The 25,312-nt window shown below is 54.1% G+C and overlaps 1 protein-coding gene across 1 annotated transcript; it reads left to right on the forward strand.

The window, feature by feature from the left end:
• Nucleotides 1-365: 365 nt before the first annotated feature.
• On the forward strand, nucleotides 366-25,312 carry LOC133342830 (selenocysteine lyase-like). The gene is given in 14 exon segments (XM_061552137.1): nucleotides 366-501; nucleotides 10,670-10,762; nucleotides 10,906-11,015; nucleotides 14,443-14,543; nucleotides 15,588-15,774; nucleotides 16,735-16,862; nucleotides 17,751-17,915; nucleotides 20,121-20,178; nucleotides 20,181-20,226; nucleotides 20,577-20,613; nucleotides 21,150-21,233; nucleotides 21,378-21,480; nucleotides 22,950-23,025; nucleotides 23,902-25,312. Coding segments are annotated over 13 exon segments (1,410 nt in total). The 5' UTR covers nucleotides 366-501; nucleotides 10,670-10,730; the 3' UTR covers nucleotides 24,185-25,312.

Genomic DNA, 25,312 nt, shown 5'->3' on the forward strand with positions numbered 1-25,312 from the left:
GGGCTGCTGCCGATCCACTGCGGGGTGCTGCCGATCCACTGCGGGGTGCTGCCGATCCACTGCGGGCTGCTGCCGATCCACTGCGGGCTGCTGCCGATCCACTGCGGGCTGCTGCGGGCTGCTGCCGATCCACTGCGGGGTGCTGCCGATCCACTGCGGGGTGCTGCCGATCCACTGCGGGCTGCTGCCGATCCACTGCGGGGTGCTGCCGATCCACTGCGGGCTGCTGCCGATCCACTGCGGGCTGCTGCCGATCCACTGCGGGGTGCTGCCGATCCACTGCGGGGTGCTGCCGATCCACTGCGGGCTGCTGCCGATCCACTGCGGGCTGCTGCCGATCCACTGCGGGCTGCTGCCGATCCACTGCGGGCTGCTGCGGGCTGCTGCCGATCCACTGCGGGCTGCTGCCGATCCACTGCGGGCTGCTGCGGGCTGCTGCCGATCCACTGCGGGCTGCTGCGGGCTGCTGCGGGATGGACTTCGTGGGCCCCTCGCCACGCGGTGAGTGGAAGGCGCCGCTCCCCCCTCCTCCCTCCTGGCCCCGTGCCCTGCCCCTGAAACAGTCGCGGGTTTGTTGCACACTTCACGTCAGACACGCGGCCTTCGTTGAGTGCAGAGCTTCAGCCAAGCCCGTAATTATAATTCATTTTGGGGGACACACATCACCCCCAATATTCAAATATACTCAAAATGCCCCCCCCCCCAATATATTGCTATAAAATAATTGCTATGCTATGTAAATTAAAACAATTTGCTAAAAAATTGCCCACAATATCTGGACTTGTCTTCATATAAATCAATGCATAGATTTGTGTTTATATGATTGATTGTGGTAATGGTTGTACTTTATAAACCCCTAATCTCTGCCATTACATACAATGAAACAAGAAATGGTAAAAAAGTTAAAACAGAGCAATGTAATGCAATATACTATTAGACATTATTGTAAAAAAAGTTAATAAAAAGCCCATCCTATGTGTTAGTGATTTTTTAAAATATTTTAGGCAGGAAATTCGTTTCTAAATTTAGATATTTTTCTGGGTTGGGACCCCCAGACACCCTGAAAGATTTGGTCCCCCCCAATGTTGACCCCATGGCTACGGCCTTGGCTTCAGCGTTACTGTAATACAAATCAATGCCGGGTGAGCTGACCCAGCCTGTCTGTTCTCTATGCGTCCAGAGCTAGTTCCTGTCTGCAATCTTAACGCTGCCCACTGAGTGAGTGGCTGGGTTAAGTTCGGAGGGCCAAGTTCAGCCAAAAGCCATTGTGCATCCATCTCTCCAGCAAGAGAGGGCCCTCTCGCGCTCAGCCCGGTGCCCCACGGGGCAGCGGTGGCGGACAGCAAACGCCGCCTTGGCCGAGGCCGAAAGAGGGCTCGCTGCTGCTGCTGCTGCTGTTGTTGTTTAACTTTCCTCCGGTGGGATGGCCACGTTTTCTCAGCTGTTTGAGTCGATTGTCTAAGCCAGTGGCATCTCAAGCTTTGTTTGGCGACGGTACCCACTTTGTTGAATTTTAGTTTTCAACTGAGTTCCCTTATCCCCCCCCACTGCCACCCTCCATTTGCTTGACCCAAAATAGTTCTGAGAAATAAATGTGATGGATAATGAACATCAGTATTGTAACCAATGGTCCATTTTGAAGTATCCTAACTATCGAGTAGCTCTTGCAAGCGAATAAAATTAAATCCACGTGTTCGCGCTCGCTGGGTTACTCTTGAAAACAGTATTGTTCACGATCAATGAGTTTAGGAAGGTGTTTTATATCGTCCTAGGTTACCATGTAGATTTAATTCTATTGTTATTTTATATTGGCAGATTCATACGTGATTATTCACCCACGACTCTAATGTATGATGTAATTTCACTCGTTTATAAATCACCTCGCGTACCCCCCAGAGCTCTGTGTACCGCCGGTTGAGAACCACCGGTCTAATGAACAGAATGACCACACGTTAGTTCTTTTGGAGATGGTGGTCTGGATAATGCTGAGAGTCATTGTGCATGCAATCTGTGTGCGTTGTTAAAAGCCACTTAGTAGGCTCAGAAGCATCTCGGAAGTGGCTGCGCATGACATCGGTGACTTGTGTGTGTTGAAGACTGACCATCTGACAGCCGCGTAGGGAATTGGAGAGCACATTGCGCATGTTTACCGGGGAAACCCTCGCTGAGGCTCAAGACTCTTTCTCAGGAGGGTCCTGGCAAGTTTGTCGCAGTAGGAGGTTGATGTTGCTGCTGTGTGTAATCCCAATTCAGTCATTTGCATGTAATTGTTCGGCATTGGGATGTGGTTTGATCAATACTGGTTACACTGTGTGTGTTTAGCTATAGCAGGAAATCAGAAAACCCGGAAAACATACAAACTCCACACACTCGCATACTCTGACCATGCAGAAAATGGCGAGTACATACAAACTCCGAGTATGGAATCGAACCCAGGGACGTCTTGCTATGAGGCACAAGTGTAACCACTGCGCCACCCTGTTCAGTTGGACGCGTCTTCAGTTGGCAGCGCTGCAACTTGTCTGGGCCCACACTGCCGGGAACCTGGCGAGGAACAGATTGAGCAGCCGGCTTGCTGCCCTTACGATCGGATCCTCGGACCCCGGTACAGGGTACCGCGGAAAGGATTGCGACAAGGAACAGCAGTGGCGTGGAAAGCCCAGCCATTCGCAGCACTCGCCTGCTTAATTGGTGCCAATGCACTGACAATCTCGGAACAGCTCTTGTAAGAGTGAACGCGTTATGTTGTCATTGTGTATGAGCAACATATGTATCAGATAATGCAATATTATACACCCTCTGAATACATACACATTTAAAAGATTGCATACATAATGTTCTAACAACTTACAGAATTCACTCTTTGGTTCTTTCGGTAAAGTCACGTAGAAAGAAAATCAATTAAATAATAGAATACGACGTTTCGATTGCAACACAAGCAACCATCATTAGGTAGAACTAAATTTGAGAAAGAGACAAAACACAGACACGGAGACACACAGACACACTCTAGAAGAGAGAGACAACACAGAGACACACAGAGAGAGACACAACATAGACACACAGAGACCCAATGCCTCTGTGTCTAGGCCTTAAATAGAGAGGGAGGGGGGTGGTGGGGCAGAGAGAGAGGTGGGTCTGCTGTAGCAGAGAAATTAGCATGTCACTGAAATACCCAACAGGACTGGTACATTTTAAAGAGAGTTGTGTGGAAATCCACCCCGAAGCAACCGAGGGAGAGAAAGAGTGAATGGACCTATGAGAGCCTGGTACATTTGTAGAGGTGATACGCGCTGGAATTAGAGATCGTATGCCAGCGCGTAATGATTGGCTGTGTAGGTGGTGACGTGCGCTGACGGTGGAGGATCAGGGGTCATCGCGGGGTCGTGGGTTACGGGGTACTGATTGGCTGTGGACCGGTGACGTGCTGAGAGGGAGTGATCGGGTGGCAGCGCGGTGTGATTGGTGGAGGAGTGTTAACACGCGCTGGGGAAAACGGATCGTAGAGAGAGTGCGTCGTGATTGGTTCATTAAGGAGCGATGCTCACGCTGAAGTACGCATCAGCTCCGCCTCTCGTGAGCAGGGGCTATAAAAGGGGATGCACACAGGCGTGAGGGCAGTGTGTAACCAGCGAAGAATGAAGACGGGGATGAAGACCTAGGGCCCTGCGGTACCTAGTCCCGCTGTCCTAACGGGACCGGGACTCTGTGTAACCCAGAGGCGAGTGTAGTGTGTGTAGCCATAGGCATAAGGTCTACACGAGCCGAATGCAGTGTGTGTAGCCAGGGACATAGGGTCTACACGAGTCGAGTGTATTGTGTAGCCAGGGACATAGGGTCTACACGAGTCGAGTGTATTGTGTAGCCAGAGGCGTAGGGTCTACACGAGTGAAGGGTATCGTGTGTAGCGAGAGGCCTAGAGTTTACACGAGAGTAGTGGAGTGTGAAGTCGGAAGAAAGGAGACTACACGTTGTATTTTGACACGTAAAGATTTAATAAAAAGTGTGTTCCCGTCAAGAAGTTCCTGCCGTCAATTCCCATACTTCAACTGGCGTCAGAAGTGAAACGGTCTTCCAAGCATGGATACAAGGAGGAACCGTCGGACCCACGGGATTGACCACGGGGACAACCTCGACGACGCGGGTCAACTGGCATCGGGGGGTGAGGAAGAGGAGTTGCCCACGGGGCAGGATCCGCCGACGGCGCCGGACGAGCCACGGGGGACTGACGCCGTGCTTCGCGAAGCGCACTCCCGTCTGGCGGAGCTGCTGCTCGCCGCCGCGTCCATCTTGGCGGAGATCAGCTCGTCGGGAGGAGCGGGAACGGCGGCCGACGTTCTGCAGGGTCGCCCTGCAGATTCCCGCCAAAACGATTTGGCGATGGCCGCCATTTCATCTGCACCGACTTTTGGCGGGAACGGCCATCACCACGTGGCGGCGGTTCTCCATGCGCGCCCGCTGACGTCACCAACGCGCGCGGCGGACCGCCATCACACACCCGCCGATGGGGCCGCCATCTTAAACACCGGCGGGGCGGCAGAGAGGAAGCACGAGGAGGAGGACGACTTCATTTTTCAGCAGCGCCTTCCCACGTTGTCAGCCTTCAAGGCGGAAGGCGGGGATTGGAGCCAATTTCAGCGCAGATTTTTGGCGCATCAGGAGATGTCCGCCTGGTCCGACGCTACGGCACTGCGGGCACTGCCTGCCATGCTGGATGACAACGCGCTCGCGGCCTTCACGTCCGCACGCAGGTTGGACCGCTCCACGCTCAAAGATGCGCTGGCTCTCATGGCCAAGGTCTATGGTCCTCCCTCCGCGTGCCGCCATCATTTTTATGCAAGACGGAAGGCGGACACGGAGACCGTGCTCGCCTACCGCACGGCGTTGCTTGCTCTCGCCGACGCCGCGTTCCCTCGTATGGACGAGGAGGGCCAAGATGCCATGGTTTTGGAGCAGCTGCTCAAGTTGGCGCAGGACCTGGGGGTCCCCATCAACACGGCCGATGAGACCGATATTTCATCCTTACGGGTCGCCACAAGCATACAAGCGCACGAGGTCCTTCAACGTAAACAGGGAGTCGTCTGCAACGCTGCCGTGGCCTCAACTCCGGGCCCAGTTGTCACCGTGCCCCAAGTCGTCAGCCCACGAGAGGAGGCGTTCATCGCGGGACGACCGGGGGACTGGAGATCGGGGGGTCGTTCGCCTCTGCGAGCGGCCCGCAAGCTGGAGCAACCGAGATCTCCGACGACTGTCATCACCTGCTATAACTGCGGCCTCCGGGGCCACGTGGCCTCCGGTTGCCGCGCCCCACGTCAGCGCGCCATGGGACCTCGGCTGGACGACGACCAAGGCCCCAAGTCGTCCCTGCAAACCCCGGCAAGTCGCGGCACCTCACATGCTCGGCCCGCATACTCGGCACATATGGGTCGTCGCGTTGCGGCGGGGGAGAGCCGAGTAGAGTTCGGGGATTCGGTTCAGAGAGGGCGATTCGGCCGAGACCGGGGAGACATTAAATGGTCGGAGTTGGGGCACAGAATAGTGGCTGCCTCAGCGGGTTCATCCGTAGTTACCGGATCTATTGATGGGGTCGAGGTCAGGGTGTTAGTGGACACGGGGGCATCGGCGACTATTATATCGGATCTCATTTATAATATTCTCCCTGTACAATGTCGTCCGCTTCTTCCGGTGGATGTGCCATTTTACGCCGCTAACGGGGGATCGTTGGGCATTATCGGTCAGATTAGGGCATCCATTTGCATTGGTGATATCAAATTGTCGGGACCCGTTTTTGTTTCGTCCTCCCTGGCGGTCCCTTGTCTATTGGGCACTGATTTTTTGGCAAAAATGCCCATCAAAATTCTCATTGATCAGCGTTGCATTGAACTACCATCGGGTCGCCGTATTTCATTTTTGACGAGCCCTAATGAAATTCGGACGGCGTGCGCTACCATACAGGCGTTAGCGACACAGACCGTGCACGTGCCTCCGGGTTCACAAATGTTAATTCCCCTCCGGTTGCGGAAGCCATGGGTGAAGGAGGCCTCGGAACAGGGCATGCTTTTGGGTCCTTCTAATAGGGCTGTTGGAGGTCTCGATTTGTCGGTGGCTCACACTTTGGTGGGGGCTGACAGGGATCCGTTTGTGATGGTTTTAAACGCTGGGGCGCGGCCGGCCGTCATTCAGCAGGGCACCGTGCTAGCTCACGCGGCGCGGGTCCCTGCGGAGGAGAGGCTGGTTGCGCAGGCGGATCCGAGTCCCACGAAAAACGTTACATTGAAGGAGGACCTCGATTGGGTTGATTCGCTGTGCGCGGACTCTGACGATTTATCAGCGGTACAGTTGGGTGCGCTGCGCGGGTTGCTCATTGAATTTTCGGATGTCTTCAGTAAACATAAGTATGACATTGGGTGCACGGACCTGCTACGCCACCACATTGAAACGGGCGATGCGGCACCGGTCAGGCAAAATCCCTTCCGACTGAGTCCTGCTGAGAAGGAACATGTTCAGTCGGCAATTAACGATATGCTAGAAGCCGACATTATTTCGCCTTCCTCCAGTCCTTGGGGAGCGCCTATTGTGCTCGTTAAAAAGCAGGACGGGTCCCTGCGATTTTGCGTCGATTTCCGTCGCCTGAATAAGATCTCTGTGGCCGACGCGTATCCGCTCCCCAGGATGGACGAGTCTCTCGACGCATTGTCTGGTGCGCGATACTTTTCGACTCTTGATTTATTATCCGGATTCTGGCAGTTGCCACTCGACGAAGAGTCTAAGCCTAAGACCGCATTTCGGACTCCAGGGGGCCTGTTTCAGTTTAACCGGTTACCCATGGGACTTCACTCCTCTCCGGCGACGTTTCAGCGTCTTATGGAATTGGTTTTGTCGGGCTTGCAGTGGGATACGTGCCTCATTTACCTTGACGATGTCATTGTTTTCGGTAAAACGTTTGAAGAACACCTCCAGCGATTGAGGGGGGTGTTCTTGCGAATGCGATCGGCTAAATTAAAGTTTAAACCGGCCAAATGCCACCTTTTTCGTAAATCCGTGAGGTACTTGGGTCACATTGTCGACTCTTCGGGGATTTCTACCGATCCTGCGAAGACGGACTGTGTCAGTTCGTGGCCAACGCCCACGTCAGTGTCAGACGTACGCAGTTTCATCGGTTTTGCTTCGTATTATCGCCGATTCGTTGAGCACTTTGCCACCATTGCAAAACCCTTGCACGCTCTAACGGCGAAAGGAGTGAAGTTCCGATGGGGACCGGAGGAGGAGGCTGCATTCTGCTCCCTCCGGGACGCCTTGGTTAGGGCCCCACCCTTGCGCTATCCGGACTTCGCGAGTCCCTTCTTGCTAGACACGGACGCTAGCAACACGGGCATTGGGGGAGTGCTGTCCCAAGTCGTTGGAGGGGTCGAACGGGTGGTCGCCTATGGTAGCAGGGTGTTGTCGCCGGCAGAGCAGCGCTACTGCGTCACCCGTCGCGAGCTGCTTGCCATTGTTTTTTTTGTACAACAATTCAGGCCATATCTCTATGGCCGTCATTTCACGGTCCGGACGGACCACGCGGCGCTCCAGTATTCATTGCGGGTCGCCCAGCCCTCGGGCCAATTGTCGCGGTGGTTGGAAGTCCTCCAGGACTATCAGTTCACGACTACGTACCGTAAAGGCTTGCGACACACAAATGCCGATGCCCTGTCGCGGTTGTTGCCTTGTCACAAATGTGCGTGCTTATCGGGATCGGCGCGCTGTAAACCGCCGGTTACGGAAGGTAGGGAGGCGTTGGTTGCGGCCGCGAGCACACCAATTGGGGATGGTCCCGCTACCCCTGGGGGTCAGGACTCGCTGCTCTCAATGTCATTGATTGAGTGGGGCCGTCTCCAAATGGCGGACAGCTCCCTGCTGGCATTGCGCCGCAAGACGGGGGGTTCCGAAGGTAACCACGACCGAACTGGCTCCTACGAGCTTAAGCAAGGCCTATTGATGAGATGGGACAGTTTGTCCCGGCGGCATGCGATTGTGGTGCCTGCTGCTGTGAGGGGGAAGGTTGTCTTGGCCGCACACGAACGCCTCTTGCATTTGGGAGTTAACAAAACGCTTGCCCTGCTTCAGCGTGACTATTATTGGCCGGGAATGGGGGGTGACGTGGTGAATATTCTGAAGGGTTGTGTTGAGTGCGCCAGACGGAAACCACCGCCTGTGCCAGCTAATCCACCGCTGCAATCCATCCAGGTCTCGCGCACTAACGAGCTCGTTGCACTCGATATTCTGGGGCCTTTTCCGGTCACGCCTAGGGGTAATAAGTACCTGTTGGTGGGGGTCGAATATTTTACCCGGTGGCCTATGGCGTGGCCACTCGCCAACCAGTCGGCGGCGGCTGTGACGGACGCCTTTGTCCAGGGCTACGTCCTGGACAAGGGGGCTCCCGAACGCTTGCTGACTGACCAAGGGAAGAATTTTTCGAGTAAATTACTGCAAGAGGTGTGCGACCTGTTGGGTACCAAGAAGGTGCGTACCTCCCCGTACCACCCGCAGACGGACGGGATGGTGGAGAGGCTTAACAGGACATTGACTTCTATGTTGTGCCAGCAGGTGTGTGAGGCGCATGTTGATTGGGATCTGCAGGTCCCTGGGGTCCTCGCCGCGTATAGAATGGCCCCCCATGCAGCTACGGGATTTTCCCCGTTTTATCTGATGTACGGTCGGGAAGCCGACCCGCCCATGGAAACGCAGCTGGGTCTGTCCGCACCACGAGCAAATTCGAAATTGGCAGAGCATATTAAATTTAATATTCATAAGCTGACAGAGGCAAGGGAGGCCGCACGGCTTAATTCACGGGCTCGCCAAATTGCAAACGAGCGGTTGCGGGCACGGAAGGTGTCCGTGCACAATTGGGAACCAGGTGACAGGGCCTGGCTGCATTGCCCGCAGGCACCTTTGGCTACGTCGCCTAAATTGTTGAAGCCGTGGCGGGGACCCGTGGAGGTCGTGCGGGTTGCACGCCCCCAGTGCGTTCAGATAAAATGGGGAAAACGCCGTTGGTACGTCCACCCCTCCCGACTGAAACCGTTCTCGCCTCCGTATGGCCTCCCCTTGTGTCATGAGGGCCGAGCATGTGACGTGACCAGCGACCCTGAGGGGGAATTGTCTTTGCCTGCTCCTCACATGTCTCCGCCTGATCCGCTCCCAGGTGTCTCGGAACTGACAGCTGCCGACCACCGGCGGCCGGATCTTGAGCGGCCGGAGCCACCGGACGGTCGCCAACGTCCCGTCCCATACGACGGACCGGCCAGACGGACTCGCGCTAGGTCGCGCTACTTTGTGTGACCTGCCACGTGAGGAGTCGAGACAGCCGGAGCGCCTCGGCACTGCGTTTAGTCACAGAGACACTTGGCGCGTTCGTTTTCCGGTGTTCGCTTTTATTGTGTTCGTTTTCCGGTGTTCGCTTTTATTGTGTTGTTCGTCGGGCTGTATATTGCTTCATATTTAAGTGTTGTGTTGTTGTTGCGTTACGGGGCACACTGAGAGGTGGAGTTTCTTTGTTACTGCATTGACGTTAGGTTGTGTTGTTGGTTAACAGCCGGGCCGGCTGCAAGCTATGTGGGAGGGGGTGATGTAGAGGTGATACGCGCTGGAATTAGAGATCGTATGCCAGCGCGTAATGATTGGCTGTGTAGGTGGTGACGTGCGCTGACGGTGGAGGATCAGGGGTCAGCGCGGGGTCGTGGGTTACGGGGTACTGATTGGCTGTGGACCGGTGACGTGCTGAGAGGGAGTGATCGGGTGGCAGCGCGGTGTGATTGGTGGAGGAGTGTTAACACGCGCTGGGGAAAACGGATCGTAGAGAGAGTGCGTCGTGATTGGTTCATTAAGGAGCGATGCTCACGCTGAAGTACGCATCAGCTCCGCCTCTCGTGAGCAGGGGCTATAAAAGGGGATGCACACAGGCGTGAGGGCAGTGTGTAACCAGCGAAGAATGAAGACGGGGATGAAGACCTAGGCCCCTGCGGTACCTAGTCCCGCTGTCCTAACGGGACCGGGACTCTGTGTAACCCAGAGGCGAGTGTAGTGTGTGTAGCCATAGGCATAAGGTCTACACGAGCCGAATGCAGTGTGTGTAGCCAGGGACATAGGGTCTACACGAGTCGAGTGTATTGTGTAGCCAGGGACATAGGGTCTACACGAGTCGAGTGTATTGTGTAGCCAGAGGCGTAGGGTCTACACGAGTGAAGGGTATCGTGTGTAGCCAGAGGCCTAGAGTTTACACGAGAGTAGTGGAGTGTGAAGTCGGAAGAAAGGAGACTACACGTTGTATTTTGACACGTAAAGATTTAATAAAAAGTGTGTTCCCGTCAAGAAGTTCCTGCCGTCAATTCCCATACTTCACATTTAAGAGAGAGAAATAGGCAGTTTGAGAAAAAAAAATGAGCATTTTTTTTGGAAATGTAATGTAATGCAACACAGAGTCGGCTAACACACAGTTAGCGCATAGCCTGGTTGATCGTGTATTGCTGGTAGGCTAGTGTTTTTATTTTAGTTTGAATAAAGTTTGTTTTCGCTCTTTCCTTTAACGTCCAGGCAAGTTTGTTTTGTATTAATATTTGATCGAATTCAACACCAATTTTAAATGTGTCCGCGTTTTGATAGTCAATGAACATTGGCGTTCTCATTGCAGAGGCCGGTGCGAGGTGAACCGTGAAGAACCGTCACGAGCTGTGAATTCCTACTGCTGAGATATGGCCACAACGGAAACGAACTCCACGGAGAGGTTTGTGTAACAATTCACGACATACCCAGTGTGTGCAGGGAACCACGACCGTCAGTGACTCTGTTCTGCGATGAGTGTGCACGGAGTTGATGAGCGAGCGAGAGGTGGACGTGGATTACAGCGTGAGCGAGCGGTGTGCTCAGGGTCTACATGGACTACAACGCCACCACACCATTGGCCCCGGAGGTGGTGGAGGACATCAGCCGGGCCCTCACGGAGGCCTGGGGCAACCCGAGTAGCTCCTACGGGCCAGGTGAGTGCCAACTCGCCCGCAGCAGCGCTTTGAGGGGCTCACACTGGCTTCTTGGAAAATACGAAAATCACGTTCTTACCACCCCACCCATTACTCTCTCACCACCCTCTCACCACCCCTTCAACCACCCCTCTCACCACCCCTCCAACCACCCCTCTCACCACCCCTCTCACCACCCCTCCCATCACTCTCTCACCACCCTCTCACCACCCCTCCAACCACCCCTCTCACCACCCCTCCAACCACCCCTCTCACCACCCCTCTCACCACCCCTCCAACCACCCCTCTCACCACCCCTCTCACCACCCCTTCAACCACCCCTCTCACCACCCCTCCAACCACCCCTCTCACCACCCCTCTCACCACCCCTCTCACCACCCCTCTCACCACCCCTCTCACCACCCCTCCAACCACCCCTCTCACCACCCCTCTCACCACCCCTCCCATAACTCTCTCACCACCCCTCTCACCACCCCTCTCACCACCCCTCTCACCACCCCTCCAACCACCCCTCTCACCACCCCTCTCACCACCCCTCCCATAACTCTCTCACCACCCCTCTCACCACCCCTCTCACCACCCCTCTCACCACCCCTCCAACCACCCCTCTCACCACCCCTCTCACCACCCCTCCAACCACCCCTCTCACCACCCCTCTCACCACCCCTCTCACCACCCCTCCACACCCTCCACCCCTCACCACCCCTCTCACCACCCCTCCCATAACTCTCTCACCACCCTCTCACCACTCCTCCAACCACCCCTCTCACCACCCCTCCTATAACACTCTCACCACTCCTCCTATAACACTCTCACCACCCCACCCATCACTCTCTCACCACCCTCTCACCACCCCTCCAACCACCCCTCTCACCACCCCTCTCCCATAACTCTCACCACCCTCTCACCATCCTTCCAATGACCCTCTCACCATCCCTCCAACCACCCCTCTCACCACCCCTCTCACCACCCCTCTCACCACCCCTCCCATAACTCTCTCACCACCCTCTCCACCACCCCTCTCACCACCCCTCCTATAACACTCTCACCACCCCTCCCATCACTCTCTCACCACCCCTCCTATGACCTCTCGCAACCCCTCCCAATCACCCTCTCACCAAGCAAATTCATATGACTAGCTCTGACAGGACACCACTCGCGTGATCTCACCAGGTCACTGCACAACGTAAGCACGCTGTCTGTTGCACACCATCACCTGGGACCCCGTAGCAGTCGTACGCAGCGGTGTGCGCGCGTCCCCCATGAATGACGCACACGGCAGGTGAATTCAACCGTGAAGGCCGATCGTGCGTTACATCCAAACGCTCTTTGTCTCGTTTCCTACCATTTTGAGGTGTTATGCCTTATGCAGTGAGACGGAAACTCCTCACTGTGGGTTGGCAATATCAGAGGCCCCACTTACAAGCGGCCGAGGAGCAAGCTGGGTTTATGCATTAATAGCGCAGCATGCCATGAACATAACTACACAAAGTGACAAGAAGTTCAGGTATAGCGTATAAAATGCATAACGATGGGTCTCGTTTGGGCTGCAGGTCCGTTGGCTGGGACGGTTAATCGTAAGGTTCTATGAATAAATTCTGTCTCTCGCTCAATCAGTCTTCTTGAAATTTCTTCCGCCTTTGACACTGTTGTTCACCCCACTTTTCTTTCGACTGTCTCTGACGTTCGCATCTCTGGCACTCCCCTCTCCTGGCTCCCCAGTCTCCTCCGACCACTCCGTGGCCTCCCATTCCCCTCTCAGTGTTGGCCTTCTCCAGGGTTCGGATCTGGGTTCCTCGCTATTCTCTCTCGATATTTCACCTCTTGAATCTATTACTTCCTCTTTCTGCTTTCCTCATCATTTATTTGCTGACAACGACAACCCAAGTATTTATTCTCCGTTCCCTCTCTCACCTCTGACTTGTCCACTTGTATCTCCTCCTGTCTGCCATACAGTCCTGGATGGCACTTCACTCCACTCTCAATATTTCCAAAACATCGATCATTTTCTTTCCAGCCTTTCGCTCTCTTCCACCCGTACCCACCATCTCCTCCCCTCCTCTCTCTCTGTCCTGCTTCCGCTGCCCTCAACCTTGGTGTCACCTTTCACTCTTCCCTCACTTTATCCACCAAAGTCTCCACTACTACTCACGTCTCACGCCTTCATCTATTCAACATCAGGGAAATCTTCCCTCTCATTTCACATTCTGCCCCCAAATTCCTGGTTCATTCTCTGATCTTGACCTGTCTGGACGAATGCAATTCTCTTCTTCTTGGCCTCCCTACTTCTGCCCTCACTCCCCTGCAATAAATTCAAAATGTCTCTGCACGGGTTATTTTCAATCTCCACTTTAACTCTCACACTCTGCCTCTCCTCCTTCAACTCCACTGGCTTCCTGTTCACTCCACCACTCTCTTTTCTGATACCTGACGCTCATCTTTAAATCTCTTCATGGCCTTGCCCCACCTTATCTTGCATCTAATCTCCTTCCATTTCCCCTCTCATCCTCTTCGTTCCCAATCTTCTCCATCTCTCTCTGTCGCTCCTTCTCCCAGTGCCCAATCAAGTCTTTGGTCCTCCCTCCTTGCACCCCAACACTGGAATCAACTCCACTGTACATGAAGCAGTCCCCCTCCTTAACCTACTTCCATTCCTCAATCAAAGCCTCGCCTCTTCTCTGTTACCCATTCTCGTCCCTCCCCTTGCCCCTCCACTTCCTCCCTTTTGTGATCACTAAGTACCCCTCTATCACCTTCACTCTGTCTTCAATCCTTGCACGCCCCTGTCACCTTGTTTAACTATGTCAAGCACCTAGAGTGAAGAAGGTGCTCTATACATGTAAATTAGATTAGATTTATAGAAGCAGAAGTAACTTTAATCCAGAATACAAAACTAGAGAAAGCCCTTTGGGAATGATGGCTAAACGGTGCGTGGTATTTTTATGATTATTATACCTGCAGTATTAATCAGGGCGGCCGCTGACATAGAACCGCGGACGTCCGAAACAAGCAGCCAACGCGCTGCCGCTGAGCCGCATCACTGAAGCGCTTTCTACTGAGGATTTCCCTCGCGTGGAGATGCTTTAGAGCAGCGAGGATTTCCCTCGCGTGGAGACGTTTTAGAGCAGCGAGGATTTCCCTCGTGCGGAGACGCTTTAGAGCAGCGAGGATTTCCCTCGCGTGGAGACGCTTGCGGGGCAGGCATCGAGGAGCACGCCGGACCACTGCAGTTCTGTCTCCCACGTGTGCTGCGTCGTTGACATTGTCACATCAATGGCCTCGTCACCAAGCCAATAAGCATCCTCTGGGTTGTTTTTCATGGAAATAAGTATGGACGTTCCTGTCAGGCCTCGCTCAAGCTGATCGAGTTGCGTGGCTGGGTCTGCGGTGTTCTGCGTGGCTCGGCTCTCTGTCGGTTACCTTGCAGGTCAGAAGGCAAAGGCACTTATTGGCCGGGCGAGAGAGAGCATTGCCTCCATGGTGGGAGGGTGCCCAGAAGACATCATCTTCACGTCCGGAGGAACCGAGGTATCACTGGCCCACTGGGGCCGCCGACGGCTGCCCAGGTCCTCGGGGTGTACGCTGGCGGTCATCACCCCCCACCCCCACCCTGCTCGCCCACGTGCAGCAGCCGCGTGTCTTGAACAGAACAGGGTGGCGGCCTCATGACAATAAGGGGGCTGGGTTAGATTCCCGACCCGAGCAGCTTTCTGTGTGGAGTGTGTGTGATGTTCTCCCCCTGCTCTGCATGGGTTTCCTGCAAGTTCTCCGGTTTCCTCCCATAGCTAAAAAAAACCCCAATACACAGGAGCCAGTATTGGCCAAAACCTCCCATGCTGAAGAATGATCTGCAAATGACTCAAACGGGATCTAACGCGGCAGCAACTTTGCCTCCCTTCTGAGAAAACTTGGCAGTACCCTCGTGAAAGTGAGGCTTCACACTCGGTGAGGCTTTCCTGGGTGAACAAGCGTAGCAGCAGTAATGAACGTGCCCACATGTATTGCAGCATGCACGTATCCTGTAGAGCGCAAAACCTGGCAAGGAGCGTTTGCTCGCTCTGGATTCTTGAGGGAGGCCTTAGACCCCTTGGCCTGCTTTAGGCTGCAGGTGCCACCCTTTTTACGCATCTTAAGTTGTAGAACAAAGGAAAATTAACTAAATTAGCCTTAATGTTTACATGCCGCTTGAAATATACAAGTCACACTGTGTTTAAAATATTATGAACATTGCTACGCAATTAAACTCAAATAGAACATCCGGCCCCAATCTTCCACGCGGTGTGAGTCTACACGGCAGCCTCTTTAATGCCTCGACTTAGGAACACGCAGATGGTGGACATGGATGTCTACATGATTTCAGGTGGTTAAGCTCAGGTGGTTAAGGGACTGGATCGAAATGAACAATGGAATCATTGTTGCAGAAGTAAAAGAGCAGCAACCAATTGTTATTTATAAAAATATATTTCACCTGGAAAATCGCGTGAGGCGAAACACGTGCCATTTGCAATGTGTTCATAGCCGCCGATGGACGGGTTACCGGGATTAACTCGCTCCCGTGTTTTGCTGCGCCAGGCAAACAACTTGGTGCTGCACACGGCTGTGAAGCACTTCTGGAAGACGCGGAGCGCCGGCGGGCGAGAGGACGGGGTGCCAGCTGCGGGGAGCCGAGGGGCGGCGCTGCCGCACATCGTCGTGTCCTGCCTGGAGCATGACTCGGTGCGCCTGGCGGTGGACAGCCTGGTGGCGGAGGGCCGGGCAGGTACAGGCAGAGCCCCGTGTCACCACGGGCCTCCGCGCTTTGACACCGGCACCACCTCGACAACCAGACGCGTGGCGCGGTGCTGCAGGTGGCGGCCAAGCGGCAGAGCGAGCGGCTCGCGATAGGAAGGTGGCGAGAGTTCACATTTTGGTTGGGGGTTGACTCGGCACATCATCGCTCGGGTTGATAAAATAGGTACCACTGGCAAGTCAGTCAGCAGTGATTGTCCTGTGAATAGACTCGCCCCCGCTGTAGGAATGTGGATTTTTCTCTCACTGGCTCAAGGCTGTAAAAGCCGGAACCACCTGGACTCGATCTCCCGGTCACCCACATTCTGAGATTGCTCTCTCTCCATCACGATGCTCCTCATACATGGGGCAGGGCAGCATCGCTTGTGCGTTTTCCAAGCAATAATTTATTCAACGTAAAAATGAACAGCGCACTGCAAGGACACAACAGGAGAAATATAATTACACTTGTTTTTTTATTTTACCAGGTAAGACCTACTGGGCTATATAGCTCTTTTTCAGAAGTGGCCTTGCCACAAACAATAGCTCAATGAAGTGGCTTACGTGGATTTATAGCAGCCAAAAACCGGAAGACCCGGAGAAAAATCCATGCGACCACAGGGAGAACATGCAAACTCGAAATATACAGTTTTCACTGCCGACGTCAGTGATATCATTTGTTCATCTGGAAAAACCTCACCGAGGCTAAATAAATGGGAAGTATCCTAAAAAACTGCAAATGTGAGGAGGTGTAACTCGCAGACGCTCAGCCGAGGCTGCGGAAACCTCAAATCTAAGTTGATGCCCGCTTTCCATCCCATCGCCTGGCCATGTTTCCACCGCTGGCGTCTTGCGTGCCTCATCGACCCTCCGTATGAAACTGTCATCGTATTCTCGGTCACAACGTAGACACGCAAACTAACAAAACGCCGCTCCCCCTCATCTGGTGCAGACTTTACGGCAGTGCCAGCCTCGTGGGTGACGGGGCGCGTGGAGGTGGACCAGGTCCTGGCTGCCATCCGCCCAACCACCTGCATCGTGTCCATCATGCTGGCCAACAATGAGACCGGCATCATCATGGTGAGGCGCACGGGGCTTGCGCAAGGCTAGGACTGGGGTGGAGCCAAGTCGAGCGGTAGGGATGAGCCTGAGCTGGAGCTAAGCCTTGGGTTAGGGAAGGAGACTTAACAACACACGAAGGTGCGTTGCTCACGCACACATCAGGAAGGCCCACTCCCACCGTGCTATGCATGTGTAAATGCACGTGGTAACTCTTATCTATTACAATTTTAGTCGTCGTGCGTTTTGGTGTTTTGGGCCTGTGGTCAGCAACTGTTAATAGTAAAACATGTTTGTGATGCATGTCATAGCGCACATTGCCTGCCCAGTGCTCCCAGTTGAAGGCGACGCGCTGCCAATGGGGATGGCCGCATCTTCAACTCTCTTTGAGCCGATGGCCTAGCCCATATTTCAAGAGCCGCAATGCATGTGAATACGAGACAGTGTTCCTAGAAAAATAACGTCACGAAGCGGCGGTCCTTAAAGAGCCGCTTGTGGCTCTGGAGCCGCAGGTCGCAGGTTGCCGATCCCCGACCTAAACGAGAACACGGTCACACGTCCAGCTCTACCAAGCTGGTGGTTTAGGCAAGGCTGAGAGCACCTTTTTTTTCTCACGTGTTGTGCGATGTACTCACTGCTTTGTGCGGTGACATTTTGGTATCCGGCTCTCAGAACTTTTTTGCAATACTTTGACTTTCCCGTGCACGTGGATTGTCACCGGAGTGAGTAAACTGAAGGTTGACGGGACCGATGCTGTGGCGCGGGCTCCCATAGGAGACCACGGCGCTGGCTCCGCCGTCTTGCCGTAGACGAGTCGATCGCACGGCACCCTTCTCGGACGCGTTGCCGAGAAGCGGCGGCGGAGCAAGAGGGCGAATGTGCCGCTAACGAGCACGTGTTTTGGGGCAGCCGATCGCGGAGATCTGCCGGCGCGTGCGTGCAATGCGAGGAGGGGGCGCGATGCCGCGTCTCGGCCGCGTGCTGCTGCACACGGACGCCGCCCAGGCCCTTGGCAAAATCAGGGTCAACATCGAAGAGCTCGGGGTGGACTACCTCACCGTCGTGGGGCACAAGGTACCACAAACACGAAGACAAAGGTCCCCCCGTGTAGACTTTTAAGAGGCCGCTGGGGCAAGTGCTGTTAGCGAGTAGCACCTATGAAGGCCGTGCGACACATGAGGGGGTGAGTGGCCAGCGTCACACCCGACCGCCTTTTAATGCTCTGTGGCATCAGGCCGAGTCAACTTAGGGGAGGCCCACGACTGGTTTATAAATATTTGTGACTGATTTTGGCCGTGAGCGGGAATCAAACTTGGGTCGCCGGGTTCGTAGCGCATTGCACCACCACTCCCTTTACACAAAGACACAAAACAAAATTCCCTTACTTAACCTCAACGGACTCCATGGGCAAGCACTCTTAGCCTATCTACCTATTCTTATTTTACCAGGTAAGGTCCATTGAGCTATACAGCTCATTTCAGAAGCGACCTGGCCACAAATGATAGCTCAACGAAATGGCTTATCATCACGTGGAAATTTATATCAGCAAAATACTCTAAACGCATGTTTCTAAATGTGGGGGGGGAAACTGGAGGACCCGGAGAAAAATCCACGCAACCACAGGGAGTCGGCATCGAACCAATGACCTCCTGCATCCCAGCCGAGGGAGTTAACATCTTGCCACCGCGGCACCCCACCGTACACACACCTCACCGTACACACACCCCACCGTACACACACCCCACCGTACACACACCCCACCGTACACACACCCCACCGTACACACACACACCCCACCGTACACACACACACCCCACCGTACACACACACACCACACCGTACACACACACACACACCCCACCGTACACACACACACCCCACCGTACACACACCCCACCGTACACACACCCCACCGTACACACACCCACCGTACACACACACCCCACCGTACACACACACACACCCCACCGTACACACACCCCACCGTACACACACCCCAGTACACACACCACAACCCCACCGTACACACACACACACCCCACCGTACACACACACACCCCACCGTACACACACACACCCCACCGTACACACACCCCACTGTACACACACACACCCCACCGTACACACACACACCCCACCGTACACACACACACCCCACCGTACACACACCCCACTGTACCACACACACACCCCACCGTACACACACACACCCCACCGTACACACACACCCCACCGTACACACACACACACCCCACCGTACACACACACACCCCACCGTACACCACACACCCCACCGTACACACACACCCCACCGTACACACACAACACCGCACCGTACACACACACACCCCACCGTACACACACACACCCCACCGTACACACACACCCCCACCGTACACACACAACCCCACCGCCCCACACACACACCCCACCGTACACACACACCCCACCGTACACACACCCCACCGTACACACACACCCCACCGTACACACACACCCCACCGTACACACACCCCACCGTACACACACCCACCGTACACACCCACCGTACACACACACCCCACCGTACACACACACCCCACCGTACACACACACCCCCCACCGTACACACACACCCCCCCACCGTACACACACCCCACCGTACACACACCCCACTGTACACACACACCCCACCGTACACACACACCCCCCCCCGTACACACACACCCCCCCACCGTACACACACACACCACACCCCACCGTACACACACACACCCACCCACCGTACAACACACACACCACCCCACGTACACACACCTCACCGTACACACACACACCCCCCGTACCCACACCCCACCGTACACACACCCCACCGTACACACACACCCCCACCGTACACACACACACCTCACCGTACACAACCCCACCGTACGTACACACACCCCACCGTACACCACACACCCCACCGTACCACACACTCACCGTACACACCCACACACACACCCCACCGTATACACACACACCTCACCGTACACACACCCACCCCACCGTACACACACCCCACCGTACACACACCCCACCGTACACACACACACACCCCACCGTACGCACACACACCCCACCGTACACACACACACCCACACACACACAGCGACGAACAGATACAACAAGTGGTGCATCTGTCAGTCATCTCACTCAAGCCAAAGTGAACCTAGCCTGGCACAAGCGCTGCGGTGACGTCATCACCACTTGGCGGCGAGCGTCGGCGGCTGCGGCCGCTGTTGTCATGCGCGTGTGCAGTTCTACGGGCCGCGCGTGGGAGCGCTGTGCGTGCGGGGCCTGGGCGCCGGCACCCCGCTCGTCCCATGCTCTTTGGGGGCGGCCAGGAGCGCAACTTTCGTCCGGGGTGAGGACCGACACCCCGGCGACGTTTCTCTCGTTGAAATCGGTAAACGACAGAAACACGAGCGCGGGGTCCCGAAAGCGCAAAGATTTGCGTACCGAAGCTCTCAGCCTTATCCAGACCGCCGGCTCAAGGGAACTGAATGCGTGGGCATTTTGTCGCTTAGAGCGACAATTCATAGAGTTGGGAAATGTGGTTGGCTGGCGACATTCTGTGTGGTCCCGCGTGCTGCCTGTCCCCAGCCCTGTCCCCCACCCCCCACCCCCCACCGTGAGCAAAGCAACCCACGGAATGTCTGGCTGCTTGACGGGAAGGCACGAAGGGAATGACGCAGGCCGTTTGTCTGTTGCCAGGACTGAAAATACCCCCATGATTGCTGGCCTGGGCAAGGTGAGTGCTGCGGTGCTGTGGTCGTGGCCACGAGATGTTTAACCAAACATAGATCCATGCAGGTTTCACCGTCTAGAGACATTTTAATTATCTCTCGCACCCCACAGCCATCCCTCGAATCAAACACCTTATCTCATCTGCAGGTGTTTGCAATGTACTAATAGCTTTCAGGTATCCTCACAGAGTTTAAAATCCTTACAATGTAACGTATTCGTCAACATTTGAACACTGAAAAATGACCTGCTTAATTGATCGGTTGGAATTACATGCGGCAACATCGCCCCCTACTTCAAACTCTTGGCAGGACCCTCCTGAAAAGAGTCTTGAGACTCTTGAGTGAAGCTTTCATGGGTAAATAGATCTAATAATATTCGGGCATCATCCGATAACGTTGAGCGCACGATGATGATGACAATGTGAATGGTTTATTGGCCCAAGCCACGTGGGGTGTTGGAGGGAAGCGGTGTTGCTTGTCGACGCGGCTGAGTGTGTGGGGGCCTCGTGTTTCCTCCGCCGCACCGCTGTGGGGCGGGCAGGCCGCGGAGTTGGTGTGTCAGCACCTGGACGAGTACGAGAGGCACATGCGGCAGATGCGAGACTACCTGGAGGAACTGCTGCTGGTGAGATGTGCCACGTGACGCACAGCAGGATGGAGACCGACCCCTCGAGGAGCAGAGGGTCAGCTGGAGTCGGCTGGGATTTTCTCGGGGCTCACAGCTGCGTTCTGCTCGGCATGTGTGTCCGTGTGTCCGTGTCTGCCGCAGGCGGCATTTGGGACCGAGCGCCTGCACTTTAACGGCCACTTCTCGGGCTCCGACCGATTGCCCAACACCTGCAACGTGTCCATCCTGGGCCCCTGCCTGCAGGGTGCGCCCGCACTCCTCACTCGCCAGAGTCGTCTGCGCCATTACTGCGCGGTCGTTAAACTTGTTTACCCATAAAATGCGGGTCAGGGACTGTTTCGGCATGATCCCTCATCCCTCTTGTGTTGGAACACCGCGGTCCGAGAGTTAAGAACCAAAAGCAGAGCCCTGCTCAACGAGTAAAGCATTAGACCGGGCATCCGAGGGGGCACTAGACCCGTGATGGTTCTTTTTTTATTGTCACTGAAGACTCTAAAGACACTTTATCATGGAGGGTCTTGCCAAGTTTCTTTTTGGGTCGGAGACGATCTTGCTGCGTGTGTAATTCCGATTCAGGAATGTTTTGGGGCGTTCAATATCGGGACATTAGGCCAATTGCATCTCCATTGTTTGTATCGTTCACCCGGCAGACTCGCCAAGATCTTTCTCTGCTCTCAAAATAAATCATTAATTCGCCTCCTTCCCATGTTTTCCTCTCCACGCAAGTAAATGCAATGATTGGTTACACCCCATCGGCCACACGTCCTTCTGGGAGTTCGCTCTTTCAGCAGCATTGGTTGATCACAAGGAAACGCTCGACAGGTTTCGACATTCAGTGTCACGCCAACAGTCGGGCTCGCTTGAGCCAATGCTGGCGAACTGCCAGACGTTTACAGACAAAGACCTGGCTCTGTTAGATATGGGTCCTGGTTCGAGTAAAAACCATATAATATACAACACGAAATAATCATTCGCTTATGGAGAGTAACGAAATGACGATAAAATATATTGATTTTACGACTTCACTAAAGCACAAACTTTATCACTTCCACAAAATAGATGGCAAGTGTAACGCAAGAGTGTTGCGAAACCGTGCGCGTGCATGCCTTTGCACTTTGTACATTGGTGATGTGGGTGAACACCAGTACGAGCCAGATCCATGCGTCGATGGAAGGCTGCATTGGAAATGAAAGTATCTGGTTACAGCAATAAATGCACAAGTCAGATTTTAATCATTGTAGCTTCCCAGAATTGCGTGTTTGTAGCACAGTCGTCAAACGGCTTGGGGGGAGGGTGAGGATGTGATTTGGCCTACATTGCAATACTAAACTATTTGAAATGGTTTACCAGGTAAGGCCCACTGAGCGATATCGCTCTATTTTAGAAGTGACCCAGCCACAAATGATAGCGCGAGACTACCTGGCTTATCAGGTGGAAACTTATATCGGCCAAATACTCTAAACGCACGTTTCCAAATGTGGAGGGAAAAACCTGAGGATCAATACATGGTTGATGAGGCCGCCAACTCAATGCTTCTACATGTATTGATTCCATCCCGTTCACTCGCATTGACTTTACCTCCTTGGCTTTCATCCCAGTCGTCACGGTCGTCACAGTCGTAAGCCTTGTGAAGCCACGGGGTGGCGCACCGCACTGCAGCCCAGCGCGTGGCTCGGGCCGTAAGCTGACAGCAGCCCGTGTCCTACCCCCCAGGCCACAGGGTGCTGGCGGAGGCTGGCGGCCTGCTGGCGAGCGTCGGGGCCGCCTGCCACTCTGGCAACACCCACCGGTGAGCAACAGTGGCGTGACTACTCTTATTATTATTATGTTTATGCTTGTTTACACAGGAGAGTTTTACCGAGTCAACTCTTTTTCAGGAGGCTCCTGACAAGTTTTCACAGTAGCTGGTCATGTTGATACGTGAAGAGGAGTCGGAGACTGGTGAAGCGCTTCTTTAGTCTTTAAACCACAGCCACACCCGTTCCTAAAACCAACCCCGAGCACGCGTTTAACAGCCCCTTTTAAACCCTCCATCTCCGCCCTCGTTCCCAATCCACATCTCCGTCTTGCACGCCGAGTCCGTGTGACGTCAGTGTCCTTTAACCCTTGACCCCCGTATAGTGTATTCCCGTGCGTGTGATTGGTGTGTGCTATGCCGAGTGCGGAGATTTCACGTCTGCGTGGTGCGAGTGTGAGGATGGCTCGCAGATCTCCTACATGTGTAATCCCAATTGAGAAATTTGCAGGAAATTTTCAGCATTATGATTATTTGGCCGATGTCAGTTGCATTGTGTTTTTTTTCTGTCAGTGCTTGTCGGTCGTAATTTTTGCCAATTGGAAGACAGCAGCAGTGTTGCTGATCCATAACCCAAGCAGTGCGAGTAGTAACCCGGCTCCCTAGGAGGTCCACAGTAGCACGTGGAACAAGCTTCATTAAACAAATCATCGACACAGATCAACCTGGAGAAACCGCACTGCACCTGGAACTCAAGAGACTATCTTAGATTCTTGAGATCTCACCTGGTGAAACAAATCAACTTTAACAAATTATCTCGGCTGACGAAATCTCGTACGCTCAGCTGGCGATGAACCTAGGCCCTCGGTCGCCGGGCACGTGAACGTCTTCGGACGGCCGTGGAGTGGACGGAGCCGCGTGTCCCCACAGGCCGTCGCACGTGCTGCTGCAATGCGGCCTACCGGAGGAGGTGGCCCTCAACGCCGTGCGCCTGAGCGTGGGCCGCGAAACGAGCCGTCGCGACGTGGAGCGCGCCGTCTCCAGCCTGCGCGCTGCCGTCGCCACGCTCGCGGCACGGGGCCCCGCCGGGACTGCTCCTCGCTTCGCCACTCCTCCGGCGGAAGACTCCGTGCCCACAGAGCAAGCGTCCGTGTCAGACAATGATGTGAACTCCACTCCAATACATATCATTTCTAATTCCGGAGACGCTTAGAGATATAATCGAGCGAGATGGCTGGGTGGCTGACGTGGGCATTAGCGCGCCCATTTCACGTCGCTGAGATGTTCGGTTCAAATCCAGGGAGCAAGCAGCCAGGCCAAATTAAATCAGGTTCTCGTGTATCGAGAGTTGATAGCAACAGCTACACAAAATACGTCCTATTTTTAAATCCTTTATATTAAGTTCGCTTGCTTGCTTAGGACCGTGCAAATCTTTCGGTCGTTTTTTAACCCACTTCCCGTGATCCAATCGAGCTGACATTTTGCACACAGACTCGTTGTGCGTGACAATTAATTTTCGTGAAAAAAAATTTCCAAAATTTTACACTGTTTAGGGAAAATGTTTTTAATATTTAATTACCAATTGTTTAATGCTGCCAGACAATCATCTGACCCATAGGTGGCAGCCATCTCAAGCCAGAGGACAATAGGACTCTCGCCGCCCCGATGCCACGCATATAAAGGATTTATAGTGAAAAACTTTGTTTTTACGGGTTTACTTGTTATTGCACTTGTTTACCCATGGAAGCCTCAATCTCGACTCTTTTTAAGATGTATCAGTAGGGGGCGATGTTGCCACGGGAATTGTAGTAAAGTTATTTTCCAGTAATTTTTCAATACCATAAGTGTTCTTTTTTAGCTGTGGGAGGAAACTGCAGAACCCGGAGAAACCCGATGTAGAACAGTGGGAGAACATACAGACTCCACACACAAATGGAACCCAGGCCTTTCTTGCAATGGCCCACAAACGTTACCACTGTGCCGCAGCCATCCTTCCGTCTAAACATGAGCTTTCACTGAATTGGCCGGGCCCAGCTCTGAGGGCTGATTCAACTTAATGTCTCGGGCGACTGCCGTCTGGTGACTCATTGCTGACGAGGTTTGTGGTGCTTGGCGAGAGAGGCCTCTGCAGGAATTACTCTGGGCATGCTATGGTTTAGATGGACGTTTCTAGTTTCCCGGCGTGAACCGCACGGGAGTGGGAAGTTGGTGTTTCCGACAGATTGAAATATTGCCCGAGTGAATTTTTGCGTCCAAACTTGAGAAGGTGAACCTGACAGTACAATATTCTCCGGTTTAACAATGCAGTGGAGAGTGAGACACTCCCCCAACTCTTGGATTT

Source organism: Lethenteron reissneri, chromosome 16 (assembly GCF_015708825.2).
Source record: "Lethenteron reissneri isolate LAM-NWPU_2019-01 chromosome 16, ASM1570882v1, whole genome shotgun sequence".
NCBI classification, from domain to species: Eukaryota; Metazoa; Chordata; class Hyperoartia; order Petromyzontiformes; family Petromyzontidae; genus Lethenteron; species Lethenteron reissneri.